The sequence below is a fragment of the Bombina bombina genome, chromosome 8 (genome assembly GCF_027579735.1).
Source record: "Bombina bombina isolate aBomBom1 chromosome 8, aBomBom1.pri, whole genome shotgun sequence".
Taxonomy (NCBI): domain Eukaryota; kingdom Metazoa; phylum Chordata; class Amphibia; order Anura; family Bombinatoridae; genus Bombina; species Bombina bombina.
Window position 1 is genome coordinate 224,524,684 of NC_069506.1, and position 18,951 is coordinate 224,543,634.

General features: G+C 36.1%; 1 protein-coding gene across 2 annotated transcripts in view; it reads right to left on the bottom strand.

Moving 5' to 3' along the window:
• LOC128638963 (guanylate-binding protein 1-like) overlaps window positions 1–18,951 on the bottom strand; it is a 374,647-nt gene that overhangs the window by 211,283 nt on the left and 144,413 nt on the right. The window contains exons 4-8 of one of the 2 annotated variants that reach the window (XM_053691105.1): window positions 12,522–12,631; window positions 12,212–12,408; window positions 10,583–10,825; window positions 10,215–10,498; window positions 4,316–4,528 (exon numbers count right to left, since the gene is read on the bottom strand). In XM_053691105.1, the coding sequence (XP_053547080.1) occupies window positions 4,316–4,528; window positions 10,215–10,498; window positions 10,583–10,825; window positions 12,212–12,408; window positions 12,522–12,631 (1,047 nt within the window). The remainder of the gene's footprint in view (window positions 1–4,315; window positions 4,529–10,214; window positions 10,499–10,582; window positions 10,826–12,211; window positions 12,409–12,521; window positions 12,632–18,951) is intronic. The other variant, XM_053691106.1, reaches the window with a different exon arrangement.

Genomic DNA, 18,951 nt, shown 5'->3' on the forward strand with positions numbered 1-18,951 from the left:
CTCACAAAAAAACAAAAAAAGATAATCTTGAAGCAAAATTATTTAATTCTATTTTTCATAATTTAGCAGTCAGAGACATTTGGAGAACGCAGAATCCGGATGACAAAAACTATACATGCTACTCTAAATCGTTTAAATCATTCTCCCGGATTGATCTTATATTAACTAGTGAGAGCTTATATAAAGCGGAAGCAAAAGCTTTATTTTCTGAAATATGTATCTCGGACCATACTCCCATAATGTTAAATATTCCAAGTAAAAACATTTATAAAAAATCAGCTCGTTTCTTCTATCCAAATTATTTAAATTCAAATCCTAAATTTAATAACTGGTTAAAAACTAAAATTGAGGAATATTTTCAATTCAACATTGGCTCAGTGTCAAATTTCGAAATAATATGGGAAACTGCAAAAGCAGTGATAAGGGGCATATGTGGCTAAGTTCAAAAAGGACATGAGACAGAGGGAAAGTGAAGTGACGGCAGCCGTAACTAATGCCTATAATAGATATTTAAATGCTTCCTCAAATGACAATTGGAAAAGGTACTTAAAGGCAAAAAACGAACGAGATACACTCTTAATTTCCACCACATCTCACGCTGACTTAAAATACCAGGCGAACTTATTCAAATATGGCAATAAATCAGGCAGGCTACTCTCTAAACTAGTGAAGAATTGTAGACAGACGTCAATAATTGACGCCATACAAGAAGATGGTAAATTGATTACCTGTCACGAAGAAATCTCTAACTCTTTTTATCACTATTTCAAAACAATTTACTCATTGCCACCCTCGGAGGGTAACCCACATGAGAAATTCTGGGAAGATATCATATTACCATACAATAGTAATGAATTTAATCTTAAATTAAACTCAGAGATACTAGAAAGTGAAGTTAATCAAGCAATTCAATCACTCAAACTCACAAAAGCTCCAGGCCCAGATGCACTGCCTAATGAACTTTATAAAAAGCTAGCCCCCACTCTTGTTCCTTATTTGACAAAGCTCTTTAACTTATATTATATAGATAATCTGGCAATTTCTTGTAACTTTGCGGCGTCCCAAACCATTCTCATACTCAAACCAGGGAAAGATCCAAACAAAAAAGAGTCGTATAGGCCTATAGCCCTTTTAAACTCAGATTATAAAATACTGATGTTCATCCTGGCTAAAAGACTACAGGAGGGACTATAAGAAAGTATTCATAAAGATCAAGCGGGGTTTCTTCATAATCGTAATTCTTCTGCTAAAATAAGGCAATTATTACTTACTATTGATTATTTTAAAAATGGTGATAAACAAGAGAAGGATGATCAATCTGATGCAGTAGTTATAGCCATCGACGCAGAAAAAGCGTTTGATAGAGTGAACCATGATCATATCCTGAATACACTTAACCGGTTTGGATTTAATAACAATTTCCCAAATTTTATCAAAAAGCTATGTGCTCAATCCTACACCGGATTAATAATTAATGGAACAGAGTTGGAAACGATAAAAATAGAGAGAGGGACGCGGCAAGGCTGCCCTATATCGCCGCTACTTTTTGATTTGGCAATCGAGCCCTTTGCTATTAAAGTTAGAAAACATATTGAAGGTATAAAAATCAACAAAAAAGAGGTGAAACTGGCACTTTATGCCGATGATATACTAATATATATGGCTAACACCCATCTAAATATACCTAAACTTATGAATATAATTAATTTATTTGGTCAATTCTCTGGGTATAAAGTTAACTATTCAAAATCTGAGCTGATGTGGTTGAGAAAAGCAAAGAGCACCATAGCAAAAGTCCCCTTTAAAGTTGTTACATAGGCATTTAGATACCTTGGGATTATGATCTCGGCCGATCCACAAAATTGGTATTCTCTGAATGTCCCCCCCATCTTGGCACAAATTACTAATCACATGAAAAACTGGCAAAATCTTCCTCTATCACTATCTGGAAGAATAGCAGTGTTTAAAATGGTGCTGCTGCCCAAAATTTTATATATCTTGCAAAATCTTCCTATTCTATTGAGATCTTATGATCTAAGGAAATTAAACACAACAATTAGTCAATTTATCTGGCAATCAAGGAAACCAAGGATAGCAATCTTTCTCCAAACAAGCTCTTGGATTAGCTCTTCCTGATCTGCGTACATATAACTTAGCTTTTCTTGGTCGTATTGTAATCGACTGGATAATAGAATCGGATTACTTTACGGACAACACTCTAGAGGCTAATATGATATATCCTTATTCTCCCATGAGCCTAATTCATATAAATCTCAAAGAAATTCTGTCTCAAGTAAAAGCCCTCAAGTCAATCTATGTAATAATACAAGCCTGGAAAAAGATTGGGGCACAAGCAGGTGTAAATATAAATATTCCAAAGTTCCAGACGTTTATAGGGAATCCAGAATACCAGGAAGGATCACAATCAACAATATTAAAAAACTGGCAAAGAAAGGGTCTTAATTACGTAGCTCAACTTATTAATCCTATAACAGGAGTCATTCGATCCTTTGAGGATTTGAAACATGAATATGATCTTACCAATAGGGACTTTTTCGCATTTTTACAAGCAAGACATTATGCGCAACAGCTATTAAATACATTCCCAGGGAAATGGTCATGGGGTAAAATTTTAGCCAAAGCAGGGTATCATTCTATTTCTACTTGTTATCTATACTTGACATCACAGACTGAAAGATCTAACTTAGAAACTATAGCCCTTAAATGGTCAGACTTGTTAACTGATGACATTGACCCAAAGCAGCATGTATCAAGATCAATACAATTGCTTTTTCAAGCCACAATCTCAGAGACCTGGAGAGAGGCCCATATAAAATTAATTTATCAAACTTACTACACACCCGAGAAAGGAGCTAAATGGAAGAATAAAAATTTCGATAAATGTCCAAAATGCAGTCTTCCGGCTGCAAATTTGATACATATGCTATGGACATGCCCCAAAATAAAACAATTATGGAATAGAATAGAATTCTGGATACTCAATGTCCTTAAAATATCTGCGAATAGATTTACTCCAAAAGATATAATATTCTTGATAGGTCAAAAAATACCCTCAAGTGAAATTAAGATAATAAATTTAATCATTTTGGCCGTCAGATATCAAATATTTAAGAACTGGAAGAATAAATTCTCCCCAACAATAACAGAAGTTAAGAATTATTTAAAAAAAACCAACTAATAATGGAGCAAATGACTACAGACTTGAACTCAGAGGAGGATATATGTAAATTCTTTAAAAAATGGTCTAAATTTATTAGAACTTTCCCAACCAGAGAAATTGATTATTTAATTTTTCCATTTAGAAATACTGAAATGGTTCTGCTTAATATCTGGTAGAATGTGGAGGAGCTTAGGGGGTACAGAGGGGTGGAGGGGGGTTTCGAGGAGAGAGGCTTGTCTGTTTATAATTTATTTTTTATTTTTTTGGCTCTCTTATTAAGGTAGGCCTCACTCTTAACAAGAAATAGATATCTAATATCGCAATAGGTCTAAGATGTTAGGATAAGCAAAATAAGAATTTCTTTTCATGAAGGCCCAAAATGACATTTATTGTTCATGATAATTGTGTTGCTGTAACACTAAAGGGAAAAGGGGAAGGGAAAAGGAAGATAAGGGGTTGAGAATCCTCTCAATATTATATAAATGGTTTTGATTTACAAATCAAAGGAATGATGGTAATTCCCAGTAAAATGTCTTTGATAACATATATATCTATTTATATCTTTTTTTTTTCTGATTGTAATATCTGTGAAAAAAAATCAAAACATACAGCGTTCAAACTAATAGTTTCTTTAGATATTTTGTATGCTGACGTATAGTATATCCAGTTTGACGATGGATAATAATAACTGTAGAGTTCTTAATAATTTAGACAGTACATTTGTCCACTCTCATATGTCAGTACGTTCATAGTTTATGTTGTTCTAAAATTGAAAAAAGTGAGGTTACGTTTATTTTTTATCTGGTTGGATTATTCTGTGATGAAACAGAAATGACTTTATGTGCTTAATAATGTGCATACTGTGTTTTTTTTTTCTCTCTTTCTTTTTTCTTCTGTATTTATGCATATTTTGTTATATCACAGTGATGATGTATTGTAATATTAACCTCAATAAAAATTATTATATAAAAAAAAAAATGTCATACTCTACATTTGAATCATGAAATAAATAAGTTGTGTTTCATGTCCCTTGAAAAAAAAACTAAAAAAAAACTTATTAGGCCTATGGGTTCTATGTCCATAAATAAAGTTGATTTAGATCAGTGATCATTCCAAAAAGGGAGTATACAATACCTTTAGCAGGCCCCCAGCTGTTTTGTTATACTCGTCAACTATTGTTGTCTTCTTTTCCATAAATTCCATGTACCCTCCAGGTCTGAAGTATTTTCCCTCTAATATTTCTGTTTCAATAGTTTTACTCAAGTTCTGCAGCAGTTCCAGGCATTTTTTCTTAGATTTTTCCTCATTACATTTTAAAAAGCTATTGAATTTTGTTTCCAGCTTCTCCTGTGAATTATATAGTAAGAAAAGCAGTTGTACTTACACGTTTCAGTAATGGTGACACAAAAAGCTAAGGGTAGTAGTTTGTTTTGTTTTATTAATACTGGTACAAAACCCCAAATCCGGAATTCCAAAATCCAAACTCATTCTGAAAGCAAAACTTTTTAATCATTTAAAAAATAATTTAAAAAAAAGATAAAAAATTACTATTTTTCCTGCCTATAAGTCACAATCGTTTCTGCCTGTGTCTTTGTTTTGTGGGTTTTTTTTGTGTTCTAAAATGCAAATAATTGTCTATATATGTTTAAAACAGCAAATATTACTTTTCTAATTATAGTACTGTACTGTCTTTCTGAGGGTACTTAAATGTATAAATAATTATATAAAACTAGAGATGTGCAGGAAAGAAAATTTTGTTTTGGATAACATTTTTGTTTTGCATATTCAAGGAAATTTTTTTTTCATTAAAGGGACACTGTACCCAAAAGTTTTCTTTCATGATTCAGATTGAGCATGACATTTTAAGCAACTTTCTAATTTACTCCTATTATCAAATTTTCTTCATTCTCTTGGTATCTTTATTTGAAATGCAAGAATGTAAGTTTAGATGCCGGCCCATTTTTGGTGAACAACCTGGGTTGTCCTTGCTGATTGGTGGATAAATTCATCCACCAATAAAAAAGTGCTGTCCAGAGTACTGAAACCAAAAAAAAAGCTTAGATGCCTTGTTTTTCAAATAATGATAGCAAGAGAACGAAGAAAATTGATAATAGGAGTAAATTAGAAAGTTACTTAAAATTGCATGCTTTTTCTGAATTACAAAAGAAAAAAATTGGTTCAGTGTCCCTTTAAACATTTACATTTATTTTCCTTAAATGTTTGTAAATGTTTCAAAGCTACATTTGAAAAGTTCACCTTTAGCTACATACTTACCCTAATGATCTCTGGAGAGTGAGTCAACCCGATCCTCTTCTTGCCAGAGCCCTGGCCATGCTAACAGGAAGTTTAGCCATTAGTGCAGGTCCTGGGTGAAGAGCACAATAATCCTCCTGTTAGCGTTGCCAAGGGACCTGGCAAGAAGAGGATCAGATTAGCGCACTCTCAAGAGCGCGTTAAGAAGTATTAAACCTTTAAAAGTAATTTAAAGGAAACAAATAACTACTGTCTAATTCTATGAGTATTTTTTCATTTTCCTTAAATTTAGCTGGCCCATTATTCGGATATTCATTTTTTTGTTATGAAAACAAAAATCTGGTTTTCGGTATGAATTTACATTCGTCCAAAAACGAATGCACATCTCTATATAAAACTACCTTTAACTTATATGTATAAGCTGTATAATGACATGTAAATATTGCCTAAATGACATAAGATATTGTTGTTTACACTTGGTTCCATCTCCTCTCTAAACTATCCTATTTTACAGATGCAAATATTCCAAAATCTGAACCTTTTCTAGTCCAAAGCAGTTTGGATAAATGATTTTCTACCTGTATTGGTAATACAATAATTATTTATTTTGACTGCAGCAGGGAAGTTCTCCCGTTGAGGTAATTAATATAAGAATATTTTAGCAAAAGTTATTTAAAAAAAAGTATGGAATACTAAAATGTGAGGGAAATATCAAGGGATTTTATAAAAGACAATCGCCTAGATTACGAGTTTTGTGGTAACAGGGGTGCGGTGCTAACGAGCAGTTTATGCTCACCGCTCACCTACAGACAACGCTGGTATTATGGGTTTTTACAAACCCGGTGATAGCCGCAAAAAAGTGAGCGGAGAGCAAAATTTTGCTCCACATCTCACCTCAATACCAGCGCTGCTTAAGTCAGCGGTGTGCTGGCTGAACGTGCTCGTCCACGATTTCCCCATAGGAATCAATGGGGGAGAGCCGGCTGAAAAAAAACCTAACACCTGCAAAAAAGCAGCGTTCAGCTCCTAACGCAGCCCCATTGATTCCTATTGGGAAATAAGAGTTATGTCTACACCTAACACCCTAACATGAACCCGAGTCTAAACACCCCTAATCTTACACTTATTAACCCCTAATCTGCCGCCCCCAACATCGCCGCCACCTGCATTATATTATTAACCCCTAATCTGCCGCTCTGGACACCGCCGCCACCTACATTACACTTATGTTCCCCTAATCTGCTGCCCCTAACATCGCCGACACCTACATTATATTTATTAACCCCTACTCTGCTGCCCACAATGTCGCTGCAACCTACTTACATTTATGAACCCCTAATCTGCCGCCCCCAATGTCGCCGCCACTATAATAAAGTTATTAACCCCTAAACCTAAGTCTAACCCTAACCCTAACACCCCCTAACTTAAATATAATTTACTATAAATCAAAATAAAAAATTCTATCATTAACTAAATTATTCCTATTTAAAACTAAATACTTACCTGTAAAATAAACCCTAAGCTAGCTACAATATAACTAATAGTTACATTGTAGCCATCTTAGGTTTTATTTTTATTTTACAGGCAACTTTGTATTTATTTTAACTAGGTAGAATAGTTATTATATAGTTATTAACTATTTAATAGCTACCTAGTTAAAATAAAGACAAATTTACCTGTAAAATAAAACCTAACCTAAGTTACAATTACACCTAAAACTACACTACAATTAAATTAATTACCTAAATTAAATACAAATAATTACAATTAAATAAAATTATCTAAAGTACGAAACCCCCCCCATTAAATTACAGAAAATAATAAAATAATTACAAGATTTATAAACAAATTACACCTAATCTAATCCCCCTAATAAAATAAAAAAATCCCCCCAAAATAATAAAAAGCCCTACCCTATACTAAATTACAAATAGCCCTTAAAAGGGCCTTTTGCAGGGCATTGCCCCAAAGTAATCAGCTCTTTTACCTGTAAAAAAAAGTACAAATTCCCCCCCCAACATTAAAACCCACCACCCACACAACCAACCCTACTCTAAAACCCACCCAATCCCCCCTTAAAAAAACCTAGCACTAACCCCTTGAAGATCACCTTACCAGAAGACGTCTTCACCCAACCGGGCCGAAGTCCTCAACGAAGCCGGGAGAAGTGTTCATCCAACCGGGCAGAAGTGGTCCTCCAGACAGGCAGAAGTCTTCATCCAGACGGCATCTTCTATCTTCATCCATCCGGCGCGGAGCGGGTCCATCTTCAAGACATCCGACGTGGAGCATCCTCTTCATCCGGCGGCCGACGACTGAATGAAGATCCTTTTAACTGATGTCATCCAAGATGGCGTCCCATCAATTCCGATTGGCTGATAGAATTCTATCAGCCAATCGGAAATAAGGTAGAAAAAATCCTATTCGCTGATGCAATCAGCCAATAGGATTGAGCTCACATTCTATTGGCTGATTGGAACAGCCAATAGAATGCAAGCTCAATCCTATTGACTGTTCCAATCAGCCGATAGGATTGAAGTTTTTCTACCTTAATTCCGATTGGCTGATAGAATTCTATCAGCCAATCGGAATTGAAGGGACACCATCTTGAATGACATCATTTAAAGGAACCTTCATTCAATCGTCAGCCGTCGGATGAAGAGGATGCTCGATGTCAGATGTCTTGAAGATGGACCCGCTCCGCGCCGGATGGATGAAGATAGAATATGCTGTCTGGATGAAGACTTCTGCCCATCTGGACGACCACTTCTGCCCGGTTGGATGAAGACTTCTCCCGGCTTCATTGAGGACTTCAGCCCGGTTGGGTGAAGACGTCTCCCGGTAAGGTGATCTTCAAAGGGGTTAGTGTTAGGTTTTTTTAAGGGGGGATTGGGTGGGTTTTAGAGTAGGGTTGGTTGTGTGTGTGGTGGGTTTTAATGTTGGGGGGGGATTTGTACTTTTTTTACAGGTAAAAGAGCTGATTACTTTGGGGCAATGCCCTGCAAAAGGCCCTTTTAAGGGCTATATGTAATTTAGTGTAGGGTAGGGCTTTTTATTTTGGGGGGGCTTTTTTATTTTGTTAGGGGGATTAGATTAGGTGTAATTAGTTTAATAATCTTGTAATTATTTTATTATTTTCTGTAATTTAGTGTTTAGTTGTTTTTGTACTTTAGATCATTTTATTTAATTTAGGGAGTTAATTTAATTATAGTGTAGTGTTAGGTGTAATTGTAACTTAGGTTAGGTTTTATTTTACAGGTACTTTTGTATTTATTTTAACTAGGTAGTTATTAAATAGTTAATAAGTATTTAATAACTATTCTACCTAGTTAAAGCAAATACAAACTTGCCTGTAAAATAAAAATAAACCCTAAGCTAGCTACAATGTAATTATTAGTTATATTGTAGCTAGCTTAGGGTTTATTTTACAGGTAAGTATTTAGTTTTAAATAGGAATAATGTATTTAATGATAGTTATTTTAATTAGATTTGTTTAAATTATATTTAAGTTAGGGGGTGTTAGGGTTAGACTTAGGTTTAGGGGTTAATAACTTTAATATAGTGGTGGCGACGTTGGGGTCAGCAGATTAGGGGTTAATAAGTGTAGGTAGGTGGCGGCAACATTGGGGGCGGCAGATTAGGGGTTAATAAATATAATGTAGGTGGCGGCCATGTTGGGTGCAGCAGATTAGGGGTTCATAACTATAATGTAGGTGGCAGCGGTGTCCGGAGCAGCAGATTAGGGGTTAATAATATAATGTAGCTGTCGGCGATGTCGGGAGCGGCAGATTAGGGGTTAATAAGTGTAGGATTAGTGGTGTTTAGACTCTGGGTTCATGTTAGGGTGTTAGGTGTAGACATAACTTTTATTTCCCCATAGGAATCAATAGGGCTGCGTTAGGAGCTGAACGCTGCTTTTTTGCAGGTGTTAGGTTTTTTTCAGCCGGCTCTCCCCCATTGATTCCTATGGGGAAATCGTGCACGAACACGTCTAGCCATCTCACCGCTAACGTAAGCAGCGCTGGTATTGAGGTGAGATGTGGAGCTAAATTTTGCTCTTCTCTCACTTTTTTGCGGTTAATGCTGGGTTTGTAAAAACCCGTAATACCAGCGCTGTGTGTAAGTGAGCGGTGAGCATAAACTGCTTGTTAGCACTGCTTTTAATGCAAAACTCGTAATCTAGGCGATAGTATTTTAATGGAAAAATTAAAAAATTGTATTTAAAATGTGCAGGGAAGAAAACAAATTAAGTTGTACAGTAGAGGTTTTAATAAAACTAAATAATACATGTGCAAAAAACACTTTGAAATTCATATTTATAATACTAAATTCAAAACATATTATTTTCCTTCCTGTAAAATTAGTTTTCCCAGCTCTGCTAGTAGTATGACATATTCTGTAATCATATTCCCCTGCAGACTCACTGTTTTTTATGTAGCAGATCATGTCCACCAGACATCGATAAATGCCGACAGCATACAGTGTCAGCATTTATCATTGCACACGCAGATCCGCTAGCAGGGGGTGTCAATCAACCCGATCATATGCAATCAGGTGGATTGCTATCCGCCACCTAAGAAATGGTGGATGAGTTAAGGACCAGCAGTCTTATGACCGCTCCTTATTAACTCTTTCGTGGAATGAGAACAGGTTGATTTTCTTCCTCTAATCTACAGTAAAGAAATTATAAACATTTCCCTTTGTATTGCTCTTTACATTTCAAAATTTGCTCAAGCTGCGCCATAAATACTTTTTTTAAGCATAAACTTCTTAAACTCACAAGAAACTTAGCCTGAAATTCTTGATTTTCATCTTTGAAAGACTGATTCTTAAAGATTTTAACAGCTTCTTTTTTACTTTCTTGGTGTAGCTTAAAAAAATCTTCTTGTGTTTCTGTGGGAAATTGATCAATTTTCTCGTTCATCTTGCTTTCGTATTTGGATATTGCATCATTCACAGCTCTTGAATTTTGAAGTTCTGCTAGAGTCAATATTACATTCTCCATGCAAGGAACTGAGCCACTTAAAATAGCCTCCACGTATGTTACGGCAAGATTCCCCAGTACTGAAAAATGGGAAAAGAACAGAGATTGCATTGTATGTAAAGACAATTTCGTGCACCACATTTATTTTACTATGTTTTACTTACATCTTCCATTCATTTGGTATCCTCCTGCAAGAGTTTTAATTTTGCTGTTTTTATATACATATGACAGGAATTTCTTTGTCTGACATAAAAAACCAGGTTCTAGTTGTGATTCTGGAATATGATCCAGATTGTTCAGACCTTCTTTGTTTGCTGGTCGTTCAAACACAAAGCATTTGTGGGAATGAAAGTAATTGTGAATGCATTCCCTAGGCAGATTGTACTCTACAATCTTTCTACTATTGCCTATGAATAAAAAAAAAATACATGAAGGTTATTGTCTATATGTATACAAAACTTGCTTTGGTATTTCATATTAACATGTAACCTTTCAGTATGTGTGTGATGCTCTAATGCCTCCAGAGTCCATATCTTTACCTTTGACAGTCAATCGTCTTTACATGGATTCCATACTTCCTGGTAGTGGATTTAGGATGGTTCTGAGAGCTGGGCATTGTGACTCAAACCACATTAACTCTCTGACTGCCAGCACCCTTATGTGCTACATCAACACACTAACCTCATCTACATAAAAATGTCACTGTATGCCCATAGGACCTACCATGAGAAACCACCCTACTAAAAGGTACAAAATTACTGTAACCCACAGTCACTTGAACTCTTCCCCACAACCCCTTGCTCATTTGTAATGGGTTCGCTCTCACAATGCACCTCCAAACTCCAGTGTTGTATTTGACCTTCCTTCCAGTGTAATATTAAAGGGATACTAATCCTAATTTTTTTTCTTTCATGATTCAGATAGAGCATGCAAATTTAAGTAACATTCAAATTTACTTCTATTATTATTTTTTCTTTGTTCTCTTGCTATCTTTATTTAAAAAGCAGGAATGTAAAGCTTAGGAGCTGGGCCATAATAAGAGATCAGCAATGCAGTTTAGTCTCTATAGGAAGATATTTTGTAAATATAATTTCAAACAATGTTAAAAATATATGGATAATATAAATTTAATCTAAAACTATTTAATTAAATGTTTTAAGAAAAAGGCTTTGTGCAATATAACTTTAATAAAAGTATGTCAACTGCGCTCACACTGGGGTTGGTTTACTAACAGTCCTGTCCAGTGTCTCCTAGCATTCCTCTGTCTCCATTCTATCCATTGTATTATTCTATGGAATACATTTAAAGGGCCACTAAATCCAAAATCTTTCTTTTGTGATTCAGATAGAGAATACAAATGTAAACAACATTGCAATTTACTTCTATTATTTATTTTGCTTAATTTTTTAGATATCGTTAGTTGAAGAAAAAGCAGTGCACATGGGTGAGCCAATCACACGAGGCTTCTATGTGCAGAAACCAATCAGCAGCTACGAATATCAAGATAATAAAACAAATTAGATAATAGAAGTAAATTAGAAAGATGTTTAAAATTGATTTCTCTTTCTAAATCAAGAAAGAAAAAATGTGGGTTTCATGTCCCTTTAATAAAGTTCTCCATTCAATAGGGAATGTGCTATGTGCAATAACCAAGGAAATGGAGATGGTGGACTGATTGGAGAAGCTGGAGAGGGCTGTTAGGGAATCTGCCTGAGTTTGACACAATAGAGAAATGAACTAAAAAATAAATGCAACAAGTGTTAAGAGTCTGTGCGGGTGCACCAGTACTTTACCTGTCTTAAGCATCAGTGAGTTCTTCAGATAATCATCTTCTGTAATTGGTTTCCCATCTTTCTCCAAAACTAAAGTAAAATCACGGACACACCAGATGAATGATGGGAAGAATCTCTTAAAGTCTGCCCCGTCATTTTCTTCAACGTTTTGTGAAGGTGACTTCACTTTTATGAGCTCAGTGAGTTCTGTCACATAGCTGAGAAGTTAAGGAACATCTACAATAAGTGGTCTAACTCAAGCATAGACATGACCAGACAAAGCAATAAGGCAGGTATGTAGGACCTCCCAAGATTTATTTATAAAGGATACTGCAGTTGGTCAATAGCCTGTTGATCAATGGTCCCCACACTATTGTAAATTAGAGTGCTGCTTAGCAGAACAGCTAAGGAAAATATCCATGCATCGTTCTTACTATCTCCCTGTAACAGGACAACATTGTCATTAAAAAGATAGTTTTAGAAAGCCAGCAATATTCTAAACCTTTAGTAGCTATGAACGTTGGATAAACAGTGAGGGGAGATTTAGAATTATATTACAAGACCAGAAACTCATATTTGCATATCTTTATTTTACTAATCAAACTGCAGCCTTTTAAAGTGATGAATACAATACATAACTGTCAAAATGTAAAATAGACAGGTAAATTGAGACCAAAAAGTATTAACCAATGAAAGGGCTAGGCTGTTGAATATTGCATATATGGACCAATTAGCAGAGTCATAGACCTATATTTAACAAAGTCTGGTGGACCTGATCCGACAGTGCGGATCAGGTCTGCCAGACCTCGCTGAATGCGGAGAGCAATACGCTCTCCGTATTCAGCATTGCACCAGCAGCTCATAAGAGCTGCTGGTGCAACGCCGCCCCCTGCAGACAACGCCGCCCCCTGCAGGCGGACAGGGTTATGAAGCAGCGGTCTTTGTGACCGCTGCTTCATAACTGCTGTTTCTGGCGAGTCTGAAGATTCGCCAGAAACAAGGGCCATTAAGCTCTATTCGGAGCTTGATAGATAGGCCTCATAGTGATCATAAACAGTCCAATAAGTACCCCCAACCTCCTCTTTTCTTTTGATGCTCACAAGGAGATAAGTATTATATTTTACTGCTGTTTAAATACACGTGTTTTTTTCTGATTAATTTAATTTTAATTTGTTTTCATTCTGTGTTGATATTTATCTCCCATACTATTTTCATTTTATTTTACTCAGAAAGATTAACTTTATTTCTTTCATGTAATTAACAAGAGTCCATGAGCTAGTGACGTATGGGATATACATTCCTACCAGGAGGGGCAAAGTTTCCCAAACCTTAAAATGCCTATAAATACACCCCTCATCACACCCACAAATCAGTTTTACAAACTTTGCCTCCAAGGGAGGTGGTGAAGTAAGTTTGTGCTAGATTCTACGTTGATATGCGCTCCGCAGCAAGTTGGAGCCCGGTTTTCCTCTCAGCGTGCAGTGAATGTCAGAGGGATGTGAAGAGAGTATTGCCTATTGAATGCAGTGATCTCCTTCTACGGGGTCTATTTCATAAGGTTCTCTGTTATCGGTCGTAGAGATTCATCTCTTACCTCCCTTTTCAGATCGACGATATACTCTTATATTTACCATTACCTCTACTGATTCTCGTTTCAGTACTGGTTTGGCTTTCTACAAACATGTAGATGAGTGTCCTGGGGTAAGTAAGTCTTATTTCTGTGACACTCTAAGCTATGGTTGGGCACTTTATTTATAAAGTTCTAAATATATGTATTCAAACATTTATTTGCCTTGACTCAGAATGTTCAACTTTCCTTATTTTCAGACAGTCAGTTTCATATTTGGGATTATGCATTGAATTATCATATTTTTCTTACCTCAAAAATTTGACTTTTTTCCCTGTGGGCTGTTAGGCTCGCGGGGGCTGAAAATGCTTCATTTTATTGCGTCATTCTTGGCGCGGACTTTTTTGGCGCAAAAATTCTTTTCCTCAGGAGGTGAGATTACCGATCAATATTTTGGAACTCCGTGCAATTTTCAGAGCTCTTCAGTTTTGGCCTCTTCTGAAGAGAGAATCGTTCATTTGTTTTCAGACAGACAATGTCACAACTGTGGCATACATCAATCATCAAGGAGGGACTCACAGTCCTCTGGCTATGAAAGAAGTATCTCGAATTTTGGTTTGGGCGGAATCCAGCTCCTGTCTAATCTCTGCGGTTCATATCCCAGGTGTAGACAATTGGGAAGCGGATTATCTCAGTCGCCAAACGTTGCATCCGGGCGAATGGTCTCTTCACCCAGAGGTATTTCTTCAGATTGTTCAAATGTGGGGGCTCCCAGAGATAGATCTGATGGCCTCTCATCTAAACAAGAAACTTCCCAGGTATCTGTCCAGATCCCGGGATCCTCAGGCGGAGGCAGTGGATGCATTATCACTTCCTTGAAAGTATCATCCTGCCTATATCTTTCCGCCTCTAGTTCTTCTTCCAAGAGTAATCTCCAAGATTCTGAGGGAATGCTCGTTTGTTCTGCTAATAGCTCCGGCATGGCCTCACAGGTTTTGGTATGCGGATCTTGTCCGGATGGCATCTTGCCAACCATGGACTCTTCCGTTAAGACCAGACCTTCTGTCGCAAGGTCCTTTTTTCCATCCGGATCTGAAATCCTTAAATTTAAAGGTATGGAGATTGAACGCTTGATTCTTGGTCAAAGAGGTTTCTCTGACTCCGTGATTAATACTATGTTACAGGCTCGTAAATCTGTATCTCGAGAGATATATTATAGAGTCTGGAAGACTTATATTTCTTGGTGTCTTTCTCATCATTTTTCTTGGCATTCTTTTAGAATACCGAGAATTTTACAGTTTCTTCAGGATGGTTTAGATAAGGGTTTGTCCGCAAGTTCTTTGAAAGGACAAATCTCCGCTCTTTCTGTTCTTTTTCACAGAAAGATTGCTATTCTTCCTGATATTCATTGTTTTGTACAAGCTTTGGTTCGTATAAAACCTGTCATTAAGTCAATTTCTCCTCCTTGGAGTTTGAATTTGGTTCTGGGAGCTCTTCAAGCTCCTTCGTTTGAACCTATGCATTCATTGGACATTAAATTACTTTCTTGGAAAGTTTTGTTCCTTTTGGCCATCTCTTCTGCTAGAAGAGTTTCTGAATTATCTGCTCTTTCTTGTGAGTCTCCTTTTCTGATTTTTCATCAGGATAAGGCGGTGTTGCGAACTTCTTTTGAATTTTTACCTAAAGTTGTGAATTCCAACAACATTAGTAGAGAAATTGTGGTTCCTTCATTATGTCCTAATCCTAAGAATTCTAAGGAGAAATCGTTGCATTCTTTGGATGTTGTTAGAGCTTTGAAATATTATGTTGAAGCTACGAAATCTTTCCGTAAGACTTCTAGTCTATTTGTTATCTTTTCCGGTTCTAGGAAAGGCCAGAAAGCTTCTGCCATTTCTTTGGCATCTTGGTTGAAATCTTTAATTCATCTTGCCTATGTTGAGTCGGGTAAAATTCCGCCTCAGAGAATTACAGCTCATTCTACTAGGTCAGTATCTACTTCCTGGGCGTTTAGGAATGAAGCTTCGGTTGACCAGATCTGCAAAGCAGCAACTTGGTCCTCTTTGCATACTTTTACTAAATTCTACCATTTTGATGTATTTTCTTCTTCTGAAGCAGTTTTTGGTAGAAAAGTTCTTCAGGCAGCGGTTTCAGTTTGAATCTTCTGCTTATGTTTTTCGTTAAACTTTATTTTGGGTGTGGATTATTTTCAGCAGGAATTGGCTGTCTTTATTTTATCCCTCCCTCTCTAGTGACTCTTGTGTGGAAAGATCCACATCTTGGGTAGTCATTATCCCATACGTCACTAGCTCATGGACTCTTGTTAATTACATGAAAGAAAACATAATTTATGTAAGAACTTACCTGATAAATTCATTTCTTTCATATTAACAAGAGTCCATGAGGCCCACCCTTTTTTGTGGTGGTTATGATTTTTTTTTTTTTTTTTTTTTGTATAAAGCACAATTATTCCAATTCCTTATTTTATATGCTTCGCACTTTGTTTCTTATCACCCCACTTCTTGGCTATTCGTTAAACTGATTTGTGGGTGTGGTGAGGGGTGTATTTATAGGCATTTTAAGGTTTGGGAAACTTTGCCCCTCCTGGTAGGAATGTATATCCCATACGTCACTAGCTCATGGACTCTTGTTAATATGAAAGAAATGAATTTATCAGGTAAGTTCTTACATAAATTATGTTTTATATACTTATTTATGTTTGATCCTTGTTTGCTGTAAATTGAGTTACCCAAAAAAACTTTAATTTTATTTCCTTTCACTTTCGCTTTTTTATTTTAGTTTTCCATTTTGTTTTCCTTCTGTATTGCTATCCAGATCCTTTATTTAAAAAGTCCTACCTTTTTTTATGTGTTTCCACGTTGGAAATTGTCATGCATTATTAGCTCCGGGTGCGCTCGTGAAGATCAGCCGCTGTGGGAGTAGTTTTTAGTGATGTGGAATTGCCTTTTTCCTGTGCCTAGGTTGTGCCAGATTATCTCAAAGCCTTGGTCCACACCGCCTCTATATATTACTTGCAGCAAAAGTATTTGTATTTGTTACAAAGTTTTTTTTATTTATTATTTCTTCTCCTCTCTCTTTTTACTTTTTAGCTTCCTCTAGTGGCTTTGATTTAAATATTATTCCATTTGGTTTTAAGAAATATATATTTTATTATATTATATTTTTACATTATTATTTTCTGTCATATTTGAATATATATATATATATATATATATATATATATATATATATATATATATATATATATATATATATATATATATATATATATATAATTCAGTATGGCTCAACCATCTGAAGCTGACAAACAGATGCCTTCATGACTAGGCTCACGACTTAAATTAATAATTTGGTTTCATGTAATTTTCAGAAGTCAAACAAAAAAAGCTGTTAAAAATAAAAGACCTATTTCTAGCACAGTTAAGGCTGGTAAAAAAATAACTGTTAAGTCTTATTGCTGTCAATAATATTCTTTGCAGGATAGGAACAAAAACCCCTGCTGCTTCCTCTAATCCCAAGAGGATACTGATGGGACAAATGAAAACTGCTGAAACAATTTCTGAGAAACAAAGTTCAAATTAATATTCTTCTGTTAACTTCTGATAATTCCTCAGTTAAATCTGATAATTTTGAGAACTCTGAAGTTTCTCCAAAAACTCAAAATTTTAAAAATCATTGAAAGAAATCCAAACATTTGGAATGTTATTTTTTTGAGTGCTTGTGCAACCCTAAAATCCATTTAATGGTTCCCAACTTTAAAAATTGTAAATTTTATAGATTCACAGATTTGAAAACATTTAATCCCTTAGTAAACAGAATGTTTTTCAATTTTCTTACCGTTAAGGACCAGGGCTGTTCTTACATTTCTGCTGTGTTTGTGTTTAGCTGTAATTTACTCTTACTCATTTACTGTACTCACACATATTATATACCATTTTTTTCGCCATTAAATGTACTTTCTACAAATACCATTATTTTCATCATATCACATAAATTTAGTATAAAAAAGTTATAAAATATGATGAAAAAAATCATTTTTTTTCTAACTTTGACCCCCAAAATCTGTTGCACATCTACAACCACGAAAAAACACCCATGCTAAATAGTTTCTAAATTTTGTCCTGAGTTTAGAAATACCCATTGTTTACCCCCTTAACCCCTTAAAGGACCGGGAATTTCAGACTAAAACTTCCCCAAAAGATCAGAATAGTTTTAGCATTTCTGCTATCACTCCATTTAAACAGATCCCCCCTTACCTCCCAACCTCCCTGATACCCCAAAACAGCTCTCTATCCCTCCACCTTCTACCTATTAGGCACCATCTTAGGTACTGGCAGACAGTACCCAGTTTGCTGCAATTTTTACTTAAAAAATAAATAAATTCTGTAGTGCAACTGCACCCCCTCATTACCCTACCCCCCTCTCAGATCCCTTTCTCACATTGGATCCTAGTGGCAACCCTGATCCAAATCAGGATCCCCCTCTCCCTCATTCTCCCTCCTCCCCCTCCCTCCTTCCCCCTCATTGATGCTGTTTTTTTATTTTATTTTCTGTAGCGGTCCCACCCACTCCTGCCCTCCTCCTGCCCTCCTAAAGCACTCCTCAAGCTCCCTCCAGTGATGGGCCAACCACCCGCCTCCCTCCTAACCCTCCCACACCACCAACGATGGGCACCATTGCTGACCAATGCAGAAGCCGGAGGGTTTTGCATGATGCCTCAATATTGAGGCTTCACTGCAATACCCTGAGAGAGGCTGGAAGGGATCACAATCGCTTCCAGCACTCATTTTGACCAAAGACAGGTTAGATCCATGGTCATTAAGCAACTTTTTTGGAGGATGTATCTAGCACGTTCTTGGTCGTTAAGGGGTTAAAAAGAGATTCTCATAACAAAATGAGTGCAGAATGCCCTAGACCTCTGTTGCCTAATAATGAGGATGCTACTCCCTAAATTAAAACATTTTAAAATGTATTGGCTCTGACACCAATGGCCTTTTATTTGGGAATAATTTAATTAAAGGCCTTAATAGTTATGTTAATACATTTTCCAGTTTTAATAAGTTTAAATCTTCAGGTTAGAATTTTTTTAATCTCAACTGTTTTTCCAATCAGGCTGGCAAGGGAAGAGTCCATTTTCCTGGCTGACCCTCTTATCCAAACCAACCTCAATTAAACC